This window comes from Pelmatolapia mariae, linkage group LG20, assembly GCF_036321145.2.
Source record: "Pelmatolapia mariae isolate MD_Pm_ZW linkage group LG20, Pm_UMD_F_2, whole genome shotgun sequence".
In the NCBI taxonomy this organism is placed as follows: Eukaryota; Metazoa; Chordata; class Actinopteri; order Cichliformes; family Cichlidae; genus Pelmatolapia; species Pelmatolapia mariae.
The window spans coordinates 6,950,913-6,974,435 of record NC_086244.1 but is presented as its reverse complement, the minus strand read 5'-3'; the positions used below and the strand labels follow the sequence as shown (position 1 = coordinate 6,974,435).

At 40.3% G+C, this 23,523-nt stretch overlaps 2 protein-coding genes and 1 non-coding gene across 6 annotated transcripts; all 3 read left to right on the top strand.

Annotated features, from left to right (window-relative positions):
* Positions 1-1,725: 1,725 nt before the first annotated feature.
* ccnt1 (cyclin T1) lies at positions 1,726-8,093 on the top strand. 3 transcript variants are annotated; one of them, XM_063464625.1, is made up of 9 exons: positions 1,726-1,923; positions 2,613-2,694; positions 2,781-2,909; positions 3,347-3,407; positions 3,943-4,005; positions 4,099-4,144; positions 4,346-4,509; positions 4,595-4,665; positions 4,751-8,093. In XM_063464625.1, the coding sequence occupies exons 1-9, from the start codon at positions 1,751-1,753 to the stop codon at positions 6,059-6,061; spliced, it is 2,100 nt and encodes a 699-aa protein (XP_063320695.1). In that variant the 5' UTR covers positions 1,726-1,750; the 3' UTR covers positions 6,062-8,093. The 3 variants fall into 3 exon arrangements, with proteins under 3 accessions (XP_063320695.1, XP_063320694.1, XP_063320693.1); XM_063464624.1 differs by having other exon boundaries at positions 4,090-4,144; XM_063464623.1 differs by having other exon boundaries at positions 3,943-4,144.
* A 542-nt stretch (positions 8,094-8,635) lies between these two features.
* kansl2 (KAT8 regulatory NSL complex subunit 2) lies at positions 8,636-23,270 on the top strand. 2 transcript variants are annotated; one of them, XM_063464812.2, is made up of 10 exons: positions 8,636-8,739; positions 10,122-10,379; positions 10,553-10,725; positions 11,275-11,389; positions 15,220-15,383; positions 15,465-15,628; positions 15,788-15,884; positions 17,435-17,688; positions 20,351-20,604; positions 22,241-23,270. In XM_063464812.2, the coding sequence occupies exons 2-9, from the start codon at positions 10,129-10,131 to the stop codon at positions 20,585-20,587; spliced, it is 1,455 nt and encodes a 484-aa protein (XP_063320882.1). In that variant the 5' UTR covers positions 8,636-8,739; positions 10,122-10,128; the 3' UTR covers positions 20,588-20,604; positions 22,241-23,270. The 2 variants fall into 2 exon arrangements, with proteins under 2 accessions (XP_063320882.1, XP_063320881.1); XM_063464811.1 differs by having other exon boundaries at positions 20,351-20,554; positions 22,241-23,266.
* On the top strand, positions 16,707-16,842 carry LOC134619629 (small nucleolar RNA SNORA2/SNORA34 family). The gene has a single exon (XR_010092033.1). It is a non-coding gene; the product is annotated as a small nucleolar RNA SNORA2/SNORA34 family (small nucleolar RNA).
* Positions 23,271-23,523: the final 253 nt, after the last annotated feature.

Genomic DNA, 23,523 nt, shown 5'->3' with positions numbered 1-23,523 from the left:
CCTCTTTTGCCTCATTTGCCTTGATCATATCAAGTGTTAATCAAGTCAGGTGATTAACTAGATTGTTATTCCTCCTACAGCATCATCTCATATACACAGATTTTTGTACTGCAGAAGTCTTTAGTGCTGAAGGGAAAATCCCAGAAAAAAGAAATCTGGGACAGCATGGCTGTCGGGACGAGTTTAGCGTGGCTAATCATATAACTGGCCAACATTTATTGGCCAGCGTTAGCGTGTTTTCAAAAGCAAGTAAAGCCCCCCCCCCATGCACTCCCCTCCTTGTGGCCTCCAACTAAAATAGTACGTGCTGGGGAATACACATTTATCCCTAACAACTGGTAATCGGCAGAGGGTGTTTTATTGTTCTCCAGGCCTGCTTGACTGGGCCTTAAGGATTTTGTTGCCACATGTCCTGCAGTATTGGCCTTAAAATTCTCCTGTACTGGGGTGAAATGATGTGCTGTGTGGAGTCTTCCAGGAGAAACTGGGATTGTGTGTCTGTAGATTTGAGTTCAATTACAATTATAAGTTTGATAATAGAGAACTTTGCCAGTATAGCACACTCTGGTCAGGACAGATGTTTCAAAACTTGGGGATCAATTTGAGTGGGAGCTTTAGGGAGTCCTTGCCAGAGTTAGTTAAATTGTCTTAATGTATGCGCAATTATGCAGGTAGGGAAATCTCAGTAAGTTCATTCTGTTCATCAGGATGTATTTTCAGAATCAACTTTTTGGCATTACCTTGATGCATGCTTGGATGACCAACCATGCATCGAGACATCAAGCCCACCAATGCACTGGTCTTGTATGTTAAGCAAGTTCAAATGCAGTAAAGGACTTGCTGTGTCCCATATGGCTTGGAAGTCAAATGTCAAAACTGGGAGTAACGTGACTCCAGAGTTGGGCATTTTACATTTTATTAAAGTCTGAAAATCAAGGATAAACCTGATTCTTTTACTGCTTAGCAAGGCATAGATAATATAGTTGCAACACACTGAAGGATAGAGCCTAGTCAATGCTGTACTGTACAGATTAAAGGTTTTACAGTTTTACTACCCTTATGTACACTGCCAATCTCGGACTGTTAGGTTGGGGTTGGTGGGGGATCTCTGACTTTAAAGTTTCAGTTGAAGATTCTTACTGAGAACTTTAATATTAGACTTCCTACTTCAGCTATTTGTTGCAACTTGTCTTCTCCTCTTATGTGCCAGATGGTGGGCTTAAACTTCTCACCCATGGGGGCGGGCCTAGGTGCCTAATGCACTCGTTTTGTGAAATCAGTGATAATAGCAAGTTTATTAATGCAGCACTTTTAAAATTTTGATTTAGACTGTGTTTCACATTGTTATTAGATTCCATTCCTACTTGACGTTTACAGCTAGGGGGCGGGGTTTGGGAAGGGGCTTGTGGTAAGGTAGTACCATGAGTAAAGGTATGCGCACTTTTAGTCAGTACCTTGGAAGAAAAGTGGGTGTGTACTGATGCAGGACAAGGAGATTCACCTCTGGGGCTGTGCGGTGTATGGAGCACAGAGGCTGTAGCTAGCTTACCGGAGGTTTCGCTTTTGACTATTACAGTGTAATAACAAGAGAGATCGTTATTGTATGAGACTTTAAGAACTTTAAGTTAAGTTTTGAGACCCCTCTGCGCTTTGGAGACCTCTGCTGTACCGTAGCTCGCTGACGTCGGCGCCCGGCGTGACGTGTGTTCCTGTGACGCGCAGAAATTTTAAACTCTCGTCCTTCTCAGTGATGGCGGCTTCGTTTCGGTCTCTCCCCGCAAGCAGTAGCAACAAATGGTACTTCACCCGGCAGCAGATCGACAACAGCCCATCTCGGCGAGCTGGACTTGATCCCGACAAGGAGCTCTCATACAGACAACAGGCGGCGAACCTGCTCCAGGACATGGGACAGCGGCTCAATGTGTATCCTTTTGTCGTGAGCTCTTGTTAGCTCTCTAACTTTAGCTTCTCTCCCGAGCCGGCTCGGAGAAGGAGTGTGGCTGGTGTTTGTTAGTTTGTTGTTGTCTTTTGTTCGACGGTTTTACGTTTGTTTTTGTCTTCCACATCTGCTTAACGCTTTGGAATTTGGTTTTACGAGGTGTACGTGAGCTTACAAGCGTTGCGCGATAGCGGCGTAGTGGGCTAACCCTTGGGCCGCAGAGGCCTGTGTAGTCGGCGGCCTCCAGGACGTTAGCATGTTAGCGTTAGCTTCACCACCGGTAAATATCAACGAATAAACGCAAATTAGAAGGACAGTGGGCCACCTTTAGACATATAGTAATGTAGAATGTTTCAGAAAAAGTGTTTTAGATGTGTTACTTTTAGAAAACATCGCTTTGTGTGTTATCAAGAGTCTTATCCCAGCTAGCCTGTGGCTAAAGTGTTGTTTAACTTTGTTATTCTGTGGCTGATACCATAACAGGCTTATCTACATTATATTTTATACCTAATTAGCAGTATTAAACCTATAGTTATCCTTATAACTATTTTATAATTATTTTATTTCACACGTATACTGACGATTCCAGACCATTTTCAAAGTATGCAGTCATTACAGATGTTATGTAATTTGCTCCCACTGTTTACCTTTTTCCTTAATTGCCATGTATCAGCTCTCAACTTACAATTAATACAGCCATTGTGTACATGCATCGCTTCTACATGATCCAGTCCTTCACCAGATTTCACAGAAATGTAAGTAGTGCTTTTCTTACTTGAATCATGGAAATGGTTGTACTTAATGTGAATCAACTTTTTAAATCTCCACTGCCCCGTTCCAGGTCATCGCACCCGCTGCTCTGTTCCTGGCAGCAAAGGTAGAGGAGCAGCCTCGAAAGCTGGAGCATGTCATCAAGGTGGCCCATGCCTGCCTCAGTCCTCAGGAGACTCCACCAGATGTTCGCAGTGATGTAAGTATTGTACTGCAATTGTCCGAGGGAGGTTTTTTTTGAAGCAGAAAAAAAAATTCTTACAGTAAGGCAAATGGCAATCGTCTTGCATGTAATCTGAGAACATTTACTCTGTCACGTATTTGTTCTGAGCTGTTAAGGCTGCTTGATTACATGGGTTGAGAGAGTAAAAGGCAAAATACACCTTAGCCTGTGTAGGTTTTGAGTCATGCAGGCAATGTGATGTCTAGCAGTTGTAAAACTCGAGCATCTGTACTTGCTATGTAGCTTTCACTTTTCATCACTTATATCTGAGGCTTCTTCAACAAACATGTATGCCAGAAAGCCTTTCAGACAAATGATCAGAAATTCTCAGCCACATAACGTGTACAGTTGCTCTTGTTTTTCAACAATTGGCGGCCTCCCAGTGAGTAACGTGCCTGTCCTCTCAACCTCAGGCCTACCTGCAACAAGCCCAAGACCTGGTCATTCTTGAGAGCATAATTCTCCAGACCTTGGGTAAGTTTGGAAGGAAGAACTGGGTCCCTTGAATTCCCCCCCCCAGAGAACAAGAATAGTTAACATGTTTTATTTCAATTCACAGTTTGCAGTAAGCAGCACTGGAAGTGATATTTATGCTTCACAACTGAAGCACCACTTTTACATTTCCTGTTTCAGCTTTTTCATTTTTATCAGCCCTAACTTTTGACATTTTACCTTTTTCACCTGTGTATTTTTAAGACATTTAAAGAGGGAGCCTCAAAACAACTTTTTTCCCCTTCTTACATGCCATTAATTTTTTTTTTCATATTCAGGTGTTGACATTTTCATGTTGTCCAGGATGTTTTCCCATGAAAAGTGACACTCCACTCAACTGTGACTCCCCACCACTTGATTTTTAACACGATGCTAATTTTCTGGTTTTCAGCGGCTTTGTTAATGTTATCTTTGCCAGTGGGAAGTGGATTTGTATTCCATATGGATTATAAGTATAAATTGATTTTGCATTTCTTTTATTAATGTCTACCTACATTTTCTTCTCTTTCTATTACAGCTTTTGAAATCACCATCGATCATCCTCATACACATGTTGTCAAATGCACTCAGCTTGTCAGGGGTGAGCATCATTTTTTTGGTTTTGCTCAATTTTATCTTCAAGTTTTTGCTGTGTCTATAAATTTTTTCTCTCTTTGTTCTGCTGTTGTTCCAGCAAGCAAGGATTTGGCCCAAACATCATACTTTATGGCCACCAACAGGTATGCTCAGAGTTCACCCATAGTTCTCTCTCTCTGTCTCTCTCACACACGCGCACACACACGCACACAAGGTTGTGTCTTTCTTATGTGAATGCTAGGTTTTCACCAAAGTTTGTGTGTGGTTTGTTAAAGCTCAATACGCTGATTTTCTGTTTTCTCTTTCCCTGTTTGCTTTTTTCTTGGACGTATCATGCCATATAGCCTGCACTTGACAACGTTCTGCCTGCAGTATAGTCCGCCTGTTGTAGCCTGTGTGTGCATCCACCTCGCCTGCAAATGGTCCAACTGGGAGATCCCCGTGTCTACAGATGGCAAACACTGGTGGGAGTATGTCGACCCTACAGTTACCCTTGAGCTGCTGGACGGTATGTGCAATAAATGCTCTTTAAGAAAAAAATGTATAGATAATAAAAGGGCTGATTTGACTCTCTTTTTTTTTCCCTCTTCCAGAACTTACACACGAGTTCCTGCAAATCCTGGAGAAAACACCCAGCCGACTGAAGCGAATTCGCAACTGGAAGGTACAACACAAATTTAGCTGCTCCTTTTTGTTATTAAAAATTCCCGATTCAGTGTGGACATTGACTTACTTTTTTCTTCTTCCAGGCTGGCGGACAGACACCAAAAGCCAAGCCAAAAGTCCAGGAGGAGGGTGACCAGAGGGACACCATGATCAGCATGATTTCCATGGCTTCATCAGAGAGTACTGTGGCAGGCCTGATGAGCCTCTCTGCTCCACCTTCTGCCTCCTCTTCCTCATCAGTGGGCGACAAGGACACAAATGCTTCTGGCAGTGCTCAGACTTGGAGTGGTAAAGGTCAAGGTGGATCTGAGCAGCAGTCACAGCAACCACAGCAGCAGCCTAACCATGAGGTCCACGCCCCAGCTAAGGTGTCGCTGAGTGAGTACCGTGCCAAGAATGCTGACGTCCTGGCTGCCCAAAAGAGAAAGTTGGAGAACATGGAGGCCAGCGTAAAGAGAGATTATGCCAATGCAGCTCAGGCCCTCATTGGCCAGCAACAGAGGAAGGAGAAGCAGCAGCATCACCATCATCCACCCAGTGCTTCCTCTGACATGTCCAACCCATCACCCATTATTCTTAAAATCCCCTTGGAGAAGGAGAGGCATGACTCTCTAAAAATGCGCTTCCCAGTTGCTGGAGGATCAGGAGGAAGCAGTGGACACAGCAGCAGTGGTCGAGGCCAGGATCCAGACATCAAAGTCAAAATCCGAGTGCCTGACAAGCAAAGGGGGACTTCAGGAGAGGATGGCAAAAGCAGGGACAAGCACAGGGAGCGTTCTAACCACCACCACCATTATCATCACTCTCACCACCACCATTCCTCTTCCAGTAGTGCCTCACTTTCTTCTTCACACAAACATTCATCTAGTTCCAGCGGCACGCTGGGAAGCAGCAAAAAAGTACCAAGTGACTCCTCTAGAACAAGCTCCTCATCCTCGTCCTCATCCTCGTCTGCCTCACGCAAGAGGACACACTCCCAAGATCCTTCAGCAGGATCTCACCCACCCTCCAAAGTGAGCAAGTCTAGGAATCCCTACCAGTTACCTCCCCTGTCTTCCTCCTCCGGACAAATTTTGGGGCACGGTTCTGACATTCTTCCATCTCTGGGCCTCCCCCACCACCAAGGAAGCTATTCGCATTCCAAAAGCGACAAAACTGACACTAATGGTCACAGTTCAGCTGGCGGAGCCCAGTCCAATGAGTACCAGGACACTTTTGAGATGCTAAACTCACTGCTGAGTGCACAGGGCGTGCAGCCGTCCCAGCAGTCTATGTTTGACTACAGATCTCAGTATGGTGATTATCGGTACTCGAGCAGCTCCAGAGGAAACAACCCTAGGCCCCCTCCCCTGCCCACGGAGCCGCCTCCCCCACTGCCACCTTTGCCCAAATAAGTTTCTAATCAGGAAACCACATTATGTACATTTTACTTGACATCTTGTTACATAAAGTGTTGTATGATATTTTCCAGCCACCCAACATTTTATAGTCTTCAGTGTGACAGCAGAGAAATGTACTGGGGGTAACAAAGGATTTTATGGCGTACTCGTGGGGCAATAATGGGACTTGCAAAATGTGAGACAAAAAGAATCATGGGAAAGTGTAGATAGTGTTTTGTTTTTTCTTTTTGAAAAATTCAAATGATATGTGACACGAAGACGGGAATTAGAGGATGTCAATGTGTTTGGAAAAATTTCCATGACATACCTGGTTGGTCTTCTTACTGATTCTTTTTATAATGTTTTTATAGGGTGTTATTTATTGATCAAATGATTTTAAAAAAGAAAAAAGTTCCCCTTTTTCTACCTTTTTTTAGGGTTAAACCTCTGTTCTTTTGGAACAGATGGTCATTTCTTTAAGACTGTACAGCCTAGTTAGAGTGCATGTCTCCAAAGCCATCTTTTCGATATATTTTTTACTTTATTTTATTTTTCCCTTTTTTATTTTTATTTTTTCTGTGAGCCATAAAAATGGCTTCATCCCTTATGTATATGTTATATTTGCTGTGCTATTTGGTGATTTGATGAAAAAAATGTAAAAAAAAAAATGTTTAAAACAAACATTGGAATCTTTATATTTGCAAATTTGCAAAAAAAAAAAAAAGGATGTAAATTAGGAAAAGCTTATACTTTTCACTTTAAGTTTTTAAGTCTTGCAGTCATTGTTTTAAATGGTTGTAAAATATTCATATTTGGTTCTTGAATGGATACACTAAGTTCATAGCAAGAACATTCATCTGTTCACAAACGGTTGAAACATCTGTGCGCTTTGGTCACAATGAAGGAAATGCCAACAAAAAGAGCATCTGTCTAGACTATTTGTCTTTCCTTATTGTGTTTCCTCAGGAGTTCATTTTTTAGGGTGATCACAGGTAAATGCAAAGACAAAGAAATAAGCATCATATATGGAAATGTATAATTTTCAGAAGACAAGAAATTATGTCAGGAAAAACTTTTTCCCAGATTTGCTAGACCCTATTAAGCACAGTATACAGAGTTTTAACACAGTATAAAAGTTGATAGCTCATCTGTTTTTATCTAATTGTGGGGATGTTTTAAAAGTGTAAACCCTAGTGTAGCTGTCACTTCACTCTGGTCTGATTTAATCATGTTAAACTTGTCTTTCGAGTGCATTCCTCTAAACTAAATTGGTGGATATTTAACTTTGGTTTGTTTTATTATCTGCCCACATGCCATCATTCATCATAAAAACATGTTTGCATGTTTTCTGTGGTTGTACAGAATCATATGTGACCAGCAGGTTATTTATATACCTCCACTTCTTGAGCATGAAGGCCAATACCCAGATTTTGTTGGCAAGTTAAACAGGTTATTGCCTATTCATAAAACTTTTAATTGTTTAGGATTAGTGCTCTTATTTTACAGTAATGTAGCACAGCAAATCAGCCGTCCAGCTGTATATTTTACCCCCTTCATATATTTGAAAATGTGCTTGAAAAGAGAAGCTTCTTGCTCATGCAGCAGAGGTTTTATTATTCTTGGTTGTAACAGGGAAACAGTAAATGCACTGAATATTTATCTCAGTAGGTTTGCCTACAATGCAATTGACAAAGTGTTACGTGTATAATGGTTAGACTAATAGATTTTCTGGTGTGAAATTGCCACTGTTTTTGAAACATTTTGTTTAATCTGGGCAAAGCTTCCATTTTAAGTATTACCATTTTGTTGTGAACAAGCCACAAAAAGGACACATTTCATATTAAAACCCATATGTAAGAAAAAACGGACGACACTCATGCAACCTAACAATGCAAAAATCATATAGCTACAATAAATTTCATGTTTTCATGTCTTGGTGTTTTCAGTGACACTCAGGTCTGAAAAAGAAAAAGTTTTGAGATTTTTTTTTCCAGTTTAAAATATGTGAACACTGTTCTTTTTTTGATATAATGTGGTTGCTTTATTCTCAAAGTCAATAAAAATATTTTAAGAAAGTGCTGCTTTTTGGCTCATCAATAACATTGCATTTCATAGGTGAACCTCAAACTCTACAAATAATGTTAATGTTAATCTATGCCAGGGGTGTCAAATGTGGTCCAGGAGCTTGATCTGCCCTGAAAGAAGATCCAGTTTTACCCATTATATTTAGCAAAAAAAAATTATGTTTGAGGGGTAATACAGGCATTGTAGAGCAACTGATGGAATTGCACTTACTCTACTTGATATATCATCATTTTGTAAATGCATGGTGTGTCAAAGTTTTACATTTGAATGTTTTCAAAATATACTGTTCTTTTCTTCTATTTTTAAAAGATAGGGGATATTATCCAGTGGTATTACAAGTGTAGCCCTCTTGAGGTCAAGTTGTGTTCTAAAGAGTTCGAGGCCCTGGTCTATGATAAAAGTGTAGATACATTGGGTGGATGCCACTTTGAATGACAACTGGATTGGCCAATGGGCTACTTCACTCCGGCGCTCTGGCTAATCGGATCTCTAGGTGGGCGGGGTTACTTATCGTAAGCGGTGGCTGTGGCAGTTAACAGGGAATGCAGGAAAATCGACGTAACAGTGTTCTTCGGGAGCTCACACTAGCTCGGATGTCCGAGACAAAGGTAGGGGGCCGCAAATAGAAATTAGCGATATGTTCATATTCTGGCATACAATCACGTTGGCGTTATGTAGGAATACGGCAATGTTTTGGCACCGACGTGCTATCTTCGCTGCAAAATGGGAAAATTAGCATTTAGCTGCCGTTAGCAGCGATTGATCAAAGATGGCGACTGCCGTCTTAACTGTTAAAGTGACGCAGTAAGGAGAGGCGGGCTGAAGCTCGGTGTGGCGCCCGGTTAGAGTTTATCCATTAACGCAGAGAGGAGTTTGTCTCCTCGATTTATATCTGAGTTAAAAGAAAAAGCCGTTCGCTCTTACATTAATGCGGCCCTTATTACTCTTTATTACGTTTACATTTGCCTTTAGGTTGTATGCGTAACATTTATAAGCTTTTACTGAAGTTAATAACGACCAACTGACATCGCCCAATTAAACGTCAGTAAACCAATAAAATAAAGACATTGTTTTATTTTATACAGCTTTATTTAGATTTAAGTACTCATAGTGATTTGGTCTATGACACCTTATGTGCATATTTTCAGTATACTTTTTTTTTCTATTTTGGTTATATTTGGGATCAAAAGGCGAAAAGCCACGCGTATCTATCCTGGCCATTTAAGTACAGTGTGATTGTTCAGAAAACCAGTTTAAACCTTTCTGACACGGTATGTTTTCCTGCTGGAAGCCGCCATCAGAAGATGAGTGTTCTGGTCATAAAGGGTTGAGCATTGTCAGAATCGGGTATGCTGTGGGATTTTAACAAAGTGTGGGTAGAACGACCATTAAACCGGCACCACCAGCCTGAACTGGTCATACAGCATAGGATGGAGCTTCATGTTGTTTACATCAGATCCTGGCCTTTCAATTTATATTAAATTGACCAGACATTGCTTTTCCAATACCTTCCTGCTCGCTTTAGCTTACAGGAGTATCATCATCCAGTCTTCTGCTACTATAGCCCATCTGGTTTAAGATTTGACATGCTGTGGTCTTCTGCATACCTTGATTAAATAAGTGGTTATCTGAGTTTCTGTTGCCTTCCTATCGGCTCAGTGCAGTCTGACCATCCTCTTCTAATTTCTTTCTATTGACATGTTGCTGCTCACTAGACGTTTTCTCTTTTTCATACTGTTCTCTATAAACCCTAGAGTTGGATCTGTGTGATCCATCTTTGATCTCTAGATCAGCAGTTTCTGAAATACCAGCCTGTTGGTCACCAAAAATAGTAGTTTGAATAAAAATATATTAAAGAGGCCAACATTATTCCAACATTCAAACAAATGTTTTTATGGGAATTCTTGCAGTTATTCATGCATGCAGCCATACAAACATTTGGTGTGAACAGAAAAAATTTATTTATTTTTGTTATTAAATTTACACGCAGACTTGAAATGAACAGGATACGAATTCACGTTTTGCCCTCAAGTCGGAACCGGGTGACCCAGACACCCCGACCTCAGGAGCCACAGGCCTGCTCCTTCACCCAGCGGCCCTGCTCTCACCCACGACTTGAAGGCTTGGACTTCTGCATCAAACACATCTTGGAGGACAAGAATGCGCCTTACAAACAGTGCAGCTACGTCTCTGCCAAGAACGGGAAGCGGTGTCCCAATGCCGCACCAAAGGCGGAGAGGAAAGACGGGTGGGTGGAACGTCCAAATCAGCCATTAACAATCGTTAAGAACAAATTAAATCTCATCATTATCTGCTGTGAATCTCATTAATGGGAACTTAATCCCAAGAGAAGGGGGAATGTAAATAAACTCATCAGTACCACGCAGCCTCCTAATTTCAATTTGAATGTCTGTTCTGTAGAGTGACTTTCTGTGCAGAGCACGCTCGCAGGAATGCCATGGCTCTTCGAGCTCAAATGAGAAAGGCGTCTTCTGGTCCGTCACCAGAGGCCCTGCTGTCTCAACTTAGTGGGTACAGCCGAGCAGAGTCACACAGCCTTGATGGAGGACGCTCTGAAGCCAGCCGCATTCTAGGTAATGGCCACTTTTTGACTTGGAAATAGTAATTTGGGTGCATGTGGGTTAAGCTCACGTAGTTGTACAGACTGTTTGTTGTTTTATTAGTTTTATTGGTTGAGTTATTTGGTACGCTTGTGAAAAGATTAAAAAGTTTGTAGCTTTCATTCATTAGTTGTTCTTCAAATGTTGTAAAATACTGATTCATTTCCTGTTGTACGAATACACTAAGTTCAAACTAAGGACATCCATCTCTTTGCAAACGTGTGTCTGTAATGGTCACAGTGAAAGAGTTATTTTGCTTTATTAGATTTTTTTCCCTTGTCATTTAATTTCCGTCATAGCTAAATGTCAAGAAAAAGTAATGAACATTATCTATGAAATTGTATCATTTTTAGCAGTGCCTATTACCAAACAAGTCGTATTTAAATTGTAGCAAGAGAAATAACTAGCATCAATGATGTTAAGAGTGTCAGAGGACTCTTGAATGCACACGTTTGTGTGGGTGATGTTAAACATGACCTAAACTGTCAGATAAAAATACCACTAATTCCTCCCTCTTGCTAGATGAGGACAGTCTGAGTGAGGAAGAGCAGGGGCCGTTGGTATTGGACCAGACGTGGAGAGGAGATCCGGACAGCGAGGCTGACAGCGTCGATAGTGATCACGAGGATCCTCTGAAGTAAGCTCTTAAGATTTTCGTCTCAACCCATATTGTGTAGTTATGTAGTTTGAATAAGAATCTGTAGTTCAAGATAGAAGGCTTAGGCCATGTCCACACTTACACGTTTTTGCTTGAAAATGCGTCTTTTTCTCTCCGTTTTGGCCTTCCGTCCACACTGAGACGGCGTTTTTGGTTTGAAAACACTCTCCAAAGTGGATAAATTTGATAACGCCGTATGCGCGTCACAGTGTGGATAGCGAAAAAGGAGGATTTCGAAAACAATGATGCATTTTAGTCATATGATGCAGTCACGTGACCAGTTCAACTAAGAAGACGGATGACATTGTGCAGCAGTTGTTTTGTTAGCTCTCAATTTTGACAGCCCTATTAAAGATTAATATCAGTCTGTACATGCTCCAGATAGCGCCAGATAAAACTCGACACCTTTCCTCAACATTTTGCTGCGACTTTTCAAAGAGCTGGAAAATAAAGAAATGGCAGACGGAAATGACGCAGTTCAATTGTCTTACTTTTCACGCATGCGCAGTATAGAGATTGACAGACCACGTGACTTTCGCGCATTGCATGCCGGTAACCCAAGGCAAAACAATCCAAGTACCGCATCAAATGCAAGCATTTGAAGCACCGCAAAACGTTCATTCTCCGGTTCCAATACCTTCTTGGTTTTTCTTTGCCACACAAAAAAGGATTGTACAAAACGAAGGAGAACAACGGCGGTCCGTACAAAGACAGACTCGACGAAAAGGCAAAGAAAAGATACGAGGAAAAAAATCAAAGGAGTGAAAGGGTCAGACCCTTACGAGCACACAGAGTAGACAAAAGACGTTAGTGTGCTGCCCACTTTCACCACGATCATATTTATAATTATATGGTTCTTGGAGTGAGTGCATACACTCATGAAGTTTAACTTCAGGTCACTGCAACAAGCCCAGGTACAGTTTACTGACAGATGGGTGCAGGACCTTGAAATGCACCGTGTAGAACGAAAGACCATCATACGTATCATAAGTTTACCAGTCTCACAAATCGTCCTCATAAATACACACTCATTCACCGTTTATTAATATAACCTTTGAGCTCAACAGTAATTAATTAGTAGTGGAAATGACTTCAGGTACGCATCACAGAAATGTAGCAGTGACAATAATATTGTATGCTGTAATCGCACTGGACAATTAGTGATACAAAACAACTGTTTTACCCTGTGAATAAAAGTATATGTTTTTGTCAATGTACCGTGGTAATAAACGCAATATTGTGTCAGGACAATTCACTATTTATGCACAATAAACAAAGGAGCATAGCGCGACAATTTCTGTTTAGCACCAGACTTGCTTGTAACCTACGTCACTAATTAAATATGAAAAATGACGTATTAACTCCTACAAAACACTGACCTTTGTGGGAATGCTTGGAGCAGACTAACCTGTGAGCTGGAGTGTTCTGGACGTTATATTTGGTCTTTGAATGGCTGCAATCCAGGCCATCCGTCGCCTCTTTTTACTTCGGAAACATGGCTTGAACAATTTCTCCTTAACGACGTAATCCGATAACAACCGATCTCTTTACCCGTCGGCTTCCCGAGACTGTCATGCGACCGGCTATTGCAATTAACAATGCAACAGCTTCTTGCCATTTTTTGTTTCTTTTTATCGCTGTGTAACTTATTTCAATTGAAAGCCTGCGTGCGCTAGTACCTCTTGCCTTGGGTTCCCACAATCCTTTGCGGTTTTACCCCTCAATGACGTCACATTTTCAATCTCTATAGGAACGTAGCGTTTTCAGTGTGGATGAAAACGGTGGTGTGGACGCGCAGCATTTTTAGACGAAAACGCGTTTTTCAATTTATGGTGATTAGGGATTAGTGTAGACGTAGCCTTAGCTCTTATCTGAATTAAAAAGCAGTTTCACTGGAATGTGAGCTACAGAGTTAAAAGTGTAATCACTTTAAGAAAATATGGAGTGCTTTGTAGCCTTTTATTTTAAAGATGTTCCCCAGGCTTCTGGTATTGGACATGCTTAAGAACAGGTTGTGGCAGCTTGAAGTAAAGCACGAGTTTAAGATTTCACTTCAGGCAATATGAAGTGAAGTAAAGTATACACGGCATAGATATACATCCCATTCTGTAATGATCGAAAGCCTTGAATTGGTATCTTTTAAACTGGGGCGTCAAGCTCATTTTTGTTTACTTCAAATTAGGGCTGCCACAAACGATTATTTTGATAGTCGACTAGTCACCGATTATTTTTGCGATTAGTCGACTAATCAGATCATGCATCCATTGGACGTAAAACGTACAGCTTATTGCACCAGCATGCATCTGCTCTTATATAACTATCATTAGCTTACAGCTTTAAGTGTTTCAGGTATGTGCTAACTAAAAATAAAGACAAGATGATAGTTTATTAAATTTTAATGAAATTTGCAGATTGTTTCGGTGGAGTTTAATAAACTCAGCCGTCTGCTCCTTGCTATCTAAAATATAACAGGACACCGGAGTATATTCTCGAGCATCTCACACTTCTGATAATCAGTTGTCTGCTTGACGTTTATTCAGCTGTGTAAAAACTATAACTTTAATCTCAGCCAAACCGATTTACTCAGGAACAAATAAAATACTAAAAAAAGCCAAACAATAACATTTTTAAGTTATCTAAGTGACTTATATATCACGTTTAACCTGAGTAGCGAAAGACGGCGGTGGGTTTGAAAACGATTTGCCGGAGTCCGGTGTTCTCACAGGCTCTAGTGAGCCTTGCCCCCGGCTCGCTATCGAGCTAGTGGGTAACAGACGTCTCCGAAAACTTCGGAGTGCTTTTGAAAATATGTGGTGTCTTGATAAACTGAGCAGATATTTGAGGTTTACACAGCTACATTCTCGCCTGAAAATATGTTAAACGTTTATTTTGTGACCCAGAAAGAATAATAAGAGTAATATTAAAACTAACTAGCTGCCGCCATTGTTGGAAACTGAGCTGGGCTGCGCTATGAATTCTGGGATAGAGCTACTTCTTCTTCTTCGGGGTTTAACGGCAGCTGGCATCCTTGTACATGCAGTGCTGCCATCTTCTGTTTCAGTCCGTTATTACACTCTTAAATCCTGCTACTTATTCCTGCGGCTTTTGTGGTCTTACAAAGCTTCAAACGACGCGTCGACTATTAAATCAGTCGTCGACGATTTTGATAGTCGACGTAATCGTGACTAGTCAACTAATCGTGGCAGCCCTACTTCAAAGCACAACTATTGACAAGGGTTGGTAACTGGCAACAATTATTGTGCAGCACATCAATTTCATGCTTTGTTTTTGAATTATAAGTAAAATTAAATAAGTCATCCCTGTCGAATTGAAATGAATAAATGTCTTGTGGGTTCGAAGTGTTATTTGTTGAAAATTTTGAATTTTCTACAATTTTCACACACCTAGTAAGGGGCAAGTTCTGCCCCCCCGGTCAAATATTTGCCAACCCTATATAAATAATGATTAAATTAGTTGGTTGTCTTTGATATAACATAAAAATTCTTAACAGAGTTTGATTTGCTTTTGCTTTTTTCATTCTTCTTTTTGCTAAAAAAGTGACAAAATTAAAAAAAAAAAAAAGTAGTTAATATGCGAACCTACAAAGGTTCGAATCGTGTTTATTGACAAGCTGTTAGTGATCACTCTGACTTAATAACTTAATACCTGAGCACATCATCCAATGGCACAACATAATGTTGTATGTTAATTTAAAAATTACTTATCTTAGTCTTAAGTTGTTAGACACTGAGTAGTTTAATGTTTTGAAACTCAATGGAAGTTAGATTTTCAATGCTATGTTTTGGCAGACACGCAGGAGTGTACACTGCAGAAGAAGTGGCGCTAATCACTCGAGAAAAACTTATCAGACTCCAGTCCCTCTATATCGATCAGTTCAAACGCCTGCAGCACCTGCTGAAAGAGAAGAAGCGCAGATACCTGCACAACCGCAAAATGGAGCATGAAGCTATAGGTAATCATAGGACAAATTTATGCTTTTACTGCTCACTCCTCTTAATTCTGAGTGACACAAACCTTTTAATGTTGATGACAGGTACCAGCCTCCTGACAGGGCCTGAAGGTCTTTCCATGAAGGAGAGGGAGAACCTGAAGAAGCTTAAAGCACTGCGTCGATACCGCCGCCGTTACGGGGTGGAGGCCCTGCTGCATCGGCAGCTGAGGGAAAGGAGGCAGGCTGTGACAGAAGGAGGCCCTCAGGTGCTAACTTGAATTGATACTGAGTTTAAAGAAATCTGTACATTTTCTTTACTTATATTCTCTGGCAGTCGTGTCATAGAGGGATAATTAAAAAACGTCAACTGTCTATGATTACGTTTCACTTCATTATCTAATGTTTGTTTGTTATTTCTGTTGTAGCCACACACAAGAACAGTGAGTGAAAAATGCATCTCCTTCATGGAGGGAACCCGATGTACCAATCCCTGCCTGCCTATGGCCCGACACTGTGTCTCACGTATCCTCTGATGGCTTTAATAGTGTGACTAAATAATCACTGAATGAAAGATGATGGGTGGAATACTCATCATAGTATCACGTATGATATGAATTTTTCAAAACCAGTTTAACAGCGGTGAACAGACTGCCCTCTATTGCCAATCGGTGGGTTTAAATGTAAAATATATAGTGTATGGAGAGGGGGACTGTACCAACTGTACACATTTCCCACTCACAATTAATCAAACGAACAATGTACATTAATATAAGATCATGTTAAATGATGCACAGCCAAATTTAACAGGGCAAACATTGTAACACACAATTTTATATGATTGGTGAAATAAGCTATTGCTATTGTTGTTATACTAGTAACTACTCAGATACAAAATTTAATGCCAAAGGCCATATTGGGTGATGCTAGCTAGTGTAATATTCTCTTAACAGCTGGGAGTGGCTTTGTGGCTTCATTCAAGAATGATTACCAGAGATAAAGAGTTGAGTGCAGAGATGCTCCACAGTGAAAAGAGGAGCTGTGTTTGAAGATGTGTCATGAAATGAGACTCTCTTTGCTTAATTTCTGCTTGTATTATTTCTGTGCTGGACATTAACACTAGGCTGATCTTATTCGGCTCCTCATAATGCACCAGGAAAGGTTTGATGAGACAAAGGTAAGCTGTTAGTCAAAGCTAACAGGTGTTAGCTTTGACTAAGTTTAAATGGAGTGTGTTTTAAGGCTCTGTTCTGTTGAATGAATGAGCCAGATGTAGACTGATCTGCTCTGGCTCTCTGCTGATTTCTACACTCTTCAGTTACGTTTCTCATTTCCGCCCTCCTCCCCTTGGCCCCAATCAAGACCAGCAGCTTGTAGTAGCTGTTCGTTTCAACGGGAGCCTAGATAAACACCTTCCTGTGGTCTGTTGATTTGTTTCCCAGAATTACAAAGGAGCTAATCAATTCAGTTGGAAGGAACAAAATCTTTCTTAACCTACTTTGAGTAGCGTAACGTTTCATGTTTTTCAGTCTTGCATTTTAGTTCTCGCTGTGTGAGAATAACATATTTCCTTTATTGAGTATTAAGAATTTTGTGTTCTTCCAATAACCAGTTTAGTTTAAGCTGAGCCCAGACATCAGAATTTTATCATTAACATGCTCTACAAAACCATGAAGGCATCACTTTAATGCAACAAGGATGTTTATCAAGCTTTCTAAAGATTTCTAAGATATTTCTTTTTTGTTTTTTTTAATCAGGCACAAGATTTGAGAAATTCAGATGAATACAAACCGTGATTTTTGAAGGCAGTTGTCTCACTGCCATATACTTACAATGAAATGGTGTTAGAGAATGAAAATGGGCCGACTGTAGATGCTGGATGCTGATGGGTGACATTTGAAAGCCAATTAGAAATAAGTGCAAGTGTTGGACAACAGAGGGCCTCCAGAAAAGCATCAGTGCAGCTTGGCATTAATTCTCTGCAACTCTTCCCCTTTAATTCGTTTTTTGGTATTCTCTCTCTTTTCTTTTTTTCTTTTTGATCATCTAATTTTCCTTGACAGCCACATGCTCAGATATCTACCAGGACAGCAACCAGGTCCTTTTTAAAATGTGTCCGGGGTTAAAAGATGTTCCATGTGATCGTACTGTGCACATGGGTCAGTCAGACGACCCCCGCTGCCCGCTGCACCTCACCCTGCCTCCGCCCATGTACCAGCCCGAGCAGGAGGCTCCGCCACAGGAGGAGTTCACCCCTATGAGCAAAGACATGTACCTGAGTGCGGCAGAGCTTCAGCCCACAGAGAACCTCCCTCTCGAGTTCAGCGATGTACGTAGAAATGACAGTCACCTACCAACCTCTTCTCTTTAATACACATATCACGTTCCACATAATTCCTCTTGTGAAAGCTGAGTATGAGTCTGACTGCATTTTTCCACAAGCTGTTGTAAAGTTTCCACCACAGCAGGGGATAGTGTGCCGAGTCATGCTGCTGTAGTATGGCTGACCATGGCCTCTGTTTTTTGTACTTTGTGTCCTGGAGTAGAGTATTTTTCGGTTTCCTGTTTCCTGAGGTTGCTGGTCTTCACAATTATTTTAAAGGCATTACTGAGCAGAAAAGTACAAACAACAAAAGCTACAGAAAGTTACAAATTGCAGCAGACGAAAGGCTTTTATTTGAGCAAGTTATTTTAACAACTGAAGTTACCCAGTTATGTTTTCTTTATCATCTCTGTGTGATGACACCTGTACTCTTCTCTGAGTGCCGACTGATCTTTCAGGGGAATCTTGCAGGGTTTGGTAACACCATAATGCCAAGCGTATACGGACGTAATTGTGTGACAGTGTCACTGATGACCTGCAAATTGACAAGTGTGATCACTCTAAAAAATTAAAATTTTGGCAAGAGGCAGGGTACATCCAGGACAGGTCACCAGTCTGTCGCAGGGCTACCACATAAGCAAATGGTTGTCTGTATCTATGGGCAATTAAGAATCACCCCACTAACTGCATGTCTTTGGGCTGTGGGAGGAATCCAAAGGGAACCCACGCAAACACGGGGAGAACATGCAAACTCCACACAGACACCTCCCTGGCCTGATATTGGAATTTAACTCAGGACAGAGTGCTAACCACTGTGTCACCGTGCGAGCCCACAAATTATCAATGGGACAATATCTGTTTAATAATTTTTAAAAAGTTGTTTTTTTTTTTTAAAGCTGAGAAGTAAGTTGCTTTATGGTAGGAAACATTTTTATGAGTTTTAACCCTTGGAAGATCCTTAAAAAATCCTAACACATTTTACCCTAATGACAAAAAAATATCACCCCTCCAAAAAAATGCTGTAAAAATATTACATAGGAATATTTCTTCCACTTTAATGACTCTTATAGAACTACTTCAGTCTGAAATATACATTTCAAATAGTGCTGGGCGATATGACGATATATATCGTGTGGACGATAGAAAAGTGTCTATCGTGCCATTTGTCTTCTATCGTTTCTATCGTTTCTAACCCGACTTTTACAAATTATTACATAAAATATATCATTAACCCTTTACAACCGGTCAGAGCAGGCACACTCCGTTTTCCCTAACTATTTTTAAATCCCTGTAGAACTGTAACCACGTAAGGTAGCGCAATAATGTTTTTTTTTTTTGCATATGAAACCGTAGGGGTTGTACTTACATCTTATTCCATTAGCTTGTCCTAAGTCACGGTTTTCTTCCACATATAGCTTTGCAAAAATTGCATAAAAAGCACTTCCAGCAACAAAAACATAATATTCCAGACTTGCAGCAACAAAAACATAATATTCCAGAAACACGCTTTGCCGATTCGATCAGCTGTTCATAACACTTCCTAGTTGGAATATAAGTCAGCGCAACTATCGCATGTCCACCATTACCTTTCCGAAACCGGAAGTGACGTCACTTTCGCGGAAAATGTAGTTTTTTAAGCTTCAAAGTCTGTTGGTGTTTTTAAAAGTCATGTTTGACTTTATGCTCTTCTGTATCGTTTCTGGGATGCTTAGAAGTCAAATTACACTGTTGGAAATAGTTTATTTTGATGCACATGCTGTTTTTTTGCAAATTTGCATTTATTTATTTTCATTTATATATAAAAATTTGTGTATCTCAAAAATAAAACTATGAAGACACTCAAAATAAATAAATGTAAAGATAAGCTCTGGCGGACTTGGTTCTATGGTAGGTCTTAAAGGGTTAAATAGCCTGTGCAAATATATTAGTGTTGTCTTCTCGCTATACATACTCTGAACTTTATGCAAGAGAAAATAAAGTATAAAAAAATGATATTTTTCGCAAAGAAACTGTCTTGTGGTTTTGCAACATGGTGCTGCTTTACATGCACCCGGATTTGCGACATACTTTACAGTAACTCAAAACAAAGACTGCACCCTCTCCACTCGCTGTTTACAGACTGCATACTTTCCAGATCACCACAGGTCAGGTGGTATATCGTGATATATATCGTTATCGTGATATAAAATAATTCATATCGTGATAAATATTTTTTCCATATCGCCCAGCACTAATTTCAAATATTAATTATATTTAATTATATGTTCTGGATTTTAACCCTTTAAAGGAGAGGGAGTCTGGCTCAAGTGGGGCAGAGGCTGCAAGTGGACAGACTGTTGCATGTGCAGCAGGTTACAATGATTCAGTAAAGCAGCATCTTAAATGCAGCCTTACGGCCCAAATGTTGGTACGGTTTGCCCAATCAGGTTTTTCCTCACTTTGAATGGGCCGTTTGTGTGTTATTACCAACATAGGCACTGTTTGTCTGCATATAATAGGACATATAAGCTTCCTTCTGTTAACAGATCCATTAAGATTGATCTCAGGTTGAGTCAAATGAAACAAATGGCTATGAAGGCAAGCTTAAAAAAAAAAAAAAATACACACCATCAAAAATGGCTCCAATAGCAATGTTGGTGTTAAGATGTTGGGCATCTCTGTTTTGCAGGACCTGGATGTGGAAGGGGACGGTATGCAGGGTCCTCCGTCCCCTCTGCAGTTTGACACAGCCCTGGCCCTGGAGGATCAAACCATCAGAGCCATAGCTGAGGCCCCGATGGACATCCTGACTGGCGAGGACCCAGACCAGGACCTTGACACCTCAGGGCAGGAACTCTCAGAGAGAGATGTGGACGCCATCATGAACAACCAGGTTAACTCTCAATCAGGGATTTTGTCGTCGTGAATATCTTATTGTGGCAGGTAACATTGATGCACTCAATTCAAACTGTACTGTTGAAAACATTTTCAGGTTGATCACAGGAAAAAAGAATGAAATCAAATCAAATCACTTTTATTGTCACGTCACATGTGCAGGTACACTGGTACAGTACATGAGAGTGAAATTCTTGTGTGCGAGCTTCACAAGCAACAGAGTTGTGCAAAAATACAATAACGTAAAAAAAAGCAAAATATAAGAATGGCTAAATGAAACTCAAAAAAGGTTAGGGTTGATTTTATTTTATTAATTAATTAATTAATTAATTTATTTATTTATTTGTTCTCTATCTCAGACCTACCTTTAGGAGCTTTTATTGAGGATGCAGTCTCCTTTATGAAATTAACCTGTTTTATGTCCATTGTCTTTATATGAGTGAACAGTGTTGAAGAAAAACACTGTTCTTGTGCTAAGATTTTTTATTAATTGACATGATTTGACTTAATTTATGAACACCTTTGAACAAATACAAATGATACAAACAACAAATAATCATGATTACAGGTGTATTCTTTGGCATGTGTTGTGTCATAGCTGTATTCTCTTCAAAAGAAAGAGAGAGAAATTCAGAAGTCTTAAAAAAATAAAAATATATCCATAAAATCTTGCCTCAGTTAAGAAAAGGGGGGGGGGGGCATTCACCACAAAAAATAAACTTCGTATAAACAAACATGCAATAAACAAGCGTATTTGTGACTGCCCCCAAGTGGCTATAGACTGCCACAACATGTACATGTTGGTCTGCAGGGACCATTAGACCTCTGCTGGTCACATTCAGTCTGTAAAGCTGTGGTTCACAAAGTGGCCCACAGACCATAACATTTACTTTACATACTAAGATGCAGCAGTCCAGGACAACACCAATAGCAAATTTTCCAGTAGTACCCTCTAACATTTCCTGAGAGCAAATATATTCAAGAATTATAGCTGCCATCTCACTAAAGAATAAACTATATAGAGGCAGAACAATTACAGTCCTTGGAATAGACTCATTACAGGCTTTACCTGCAGCTGGGTTTCTCCTGCTACAAAATAGGCCTTTGTGCAGTCACTACATGCCTAAGCTCAACTTATCTGCATACGGTGGAGGCAGTGAGATTTGTGCTTTTTCCATCAACACAAATGCGCTTTCAGCTGGACTAAATTAAATCCTCTTAACTAAAACCTTTTTTCTAACACTTAAATTTTAAAACACAAAATTTCAGACCTTAACTCATGTCAGACTGACTACTCAGTCTGTCATAGACATGTTTGAAAATAAGAGCAGCATTTATAATATTTCCACATGCATCAGGTTAGGAATGTAACAGCCTCTCTGCAGGTTGTCCTGTGCTGCCAGGGAAGTTTGAGTTTTAATTATTAGGTTTTGGTTATTTTATTTGATGTTGTATTTCTTCTCTGCCCCTCAGTCTGTCACTCTAGATTTTGCACTCTGTCATCAAAACTTTGAGAGCTGTGGTGTAAAAAAAAAAAAAAAAATATGAAGTGAGATGTTCAGTGGGGTTAAGAGAATCACTGAACCCTTTGAAAAGAAGCTTTTATACCATGCTGTCGGCCCTTTACACAAACAGATGATCTGAACTAGCAGTAAATGTGCTTTATCTTTGTTCTTCCACTCAGGTGGTGTCAGAGGCAGTCGAAGGTGAGGAAGACACGACCGACAATTCGCTCCAAGACATCGACTCTGCTGCAGCCGACACTCCCAGATGAACCAGCATTTCAAAGAACTGTCACTGCTACTTGTTTATAATACAGCCCACATTAGGTACTAAAGTACTCAGAGGCTCCTACTGAGGCTGAAAGCTGGAGTAGGCGACATGTTTTTGGAATCAATGGGCAGAAATTCCATAATAACCTTTCAGCATATTGTACTTCATGTGGGGAACTAGACTCCTGGTTTCATAATATAGAAAATCCAGCCTGAGATGAGACGTCGCCCAGTGTGAGGCCGTTTCAGGTGAGTCGTGTGAAGGTGCAAGGAAAGGTCAGCTGAGAGGGAAACGTTTGGATCAGAAATGTCAGCTGGACATGTTAGAGGAATGCAGGGAGAAAACTGAAGTTTAGGGTAAACTGTTACACTGTGCAGTTTCAGTTATAAACATTGTGATGTGCCTCACTGTTTCTGCTCTTACTGCCTGGTTTGAAATAAAGATGAGGAAAGAAACGGGGTTTTAGGTAACTTTGTTTCTGATGGGCATGTTTTCCACCACTGCAGCAGAAAACACATTTCCATAAAACTTCAAAGCAACTGGAAACTTTCTCCCATTATTACACTTTAACACATTCTGTTGTTGCATATGCCCTTGTAGCCAGTATTTACAAAAATACTTGATGTAATTTTTATTATGTCTGCTAAGGTGGTTTTGCGTTTCAGTTTGTTTGAGCAAGTTCGGGGACAACCAGTCATCTCATTTTATGTGGGACAGCAAACCTTTTCATCACCCACATTTACCTCCCACATTTTCATTGGTTGTAGTTACAAATAAATAAAAAGTACAAGACACGTGTGCTGATCTGCAAATGCTTCACTGCTTAAATTTAAAGATGATTCCTGCAGAAAAGCAGTTTATAGCTTCAGCTGTTACTGCGGGAGAAAAAGGAACCTTAAATGAATAAAGACAATATATGGTTATAAAACTTGTTTTATGCTTATGATCAACAACAAACTTTTAACAGATGTAGTTTGTGCTTTCACACATTGTTAAGAAACCTTCATCTGGCTTTGGAAGGATTCTGTAATTTACTCCCTCTGTTAGTACTAAAGATTTGGTGCAGTTTAGTGCATGTTTGTCAAGTGTATATGAGGAAAATTTGGAGCTGAAGTCTTCATTTCACACCCGTGTTTGTTTATTCTCCAGCTGTTCTTTTCCTCTGCACCTCCATTCAAACACCAGTAAACACAG

What these genes read in the sequence shown, in the direction of transcription:
- ccnt1 (XM_063464623.1), top strand. Translation starts at nt 1,751, where the DNA reads ATGGCGGCTTCGTTTCGGTCTCTCCCCGCAAGCAGTAGCAACAAATGG. An exon ending in TCACCAGATTTCACAGAAAT is followed by an intron (nt 2,695 to 2,780) that starts GTAAGTAGTGCT and finishes GCCCCGTTCCAG; the next exon opens with GTCATCGCACCCGCTGCTCT. An exon ending in TACTTTATGGCCACCAACAG is followed by an intron (nt 4,145 to 4,345) that starts GTATGCTCAGAG and finishes CATGCCATATAG; the next exon opens with CCTGCACTTGACAACGTTCT.
- kansl2 (XM_063464811.1), top strand. Translation starts at nt 10,129, where the DNA reads ATGAACAGGATACGAATTCACGTTTTGCCCTCAAGTCGGAACCGGGTG. An exon ending in GATCACGAGGATCCTCTGAA is followed by an intron (nt 11,390 to 15,219) that starts GTAAGCTCTTAA and finishes ATGTTTTGGCAG; the next exon opens with ACACGCAGGAGTGTACACTG. An exon ending in GGCCCGACACTGTGTCTCAC is followed by an intron (nt 15,885 to 17,434) that starts GTATCCTCTGAT and finishes CCACATGCTCAG; the next exon opens with ATATCTACCAGGACAGCAAC.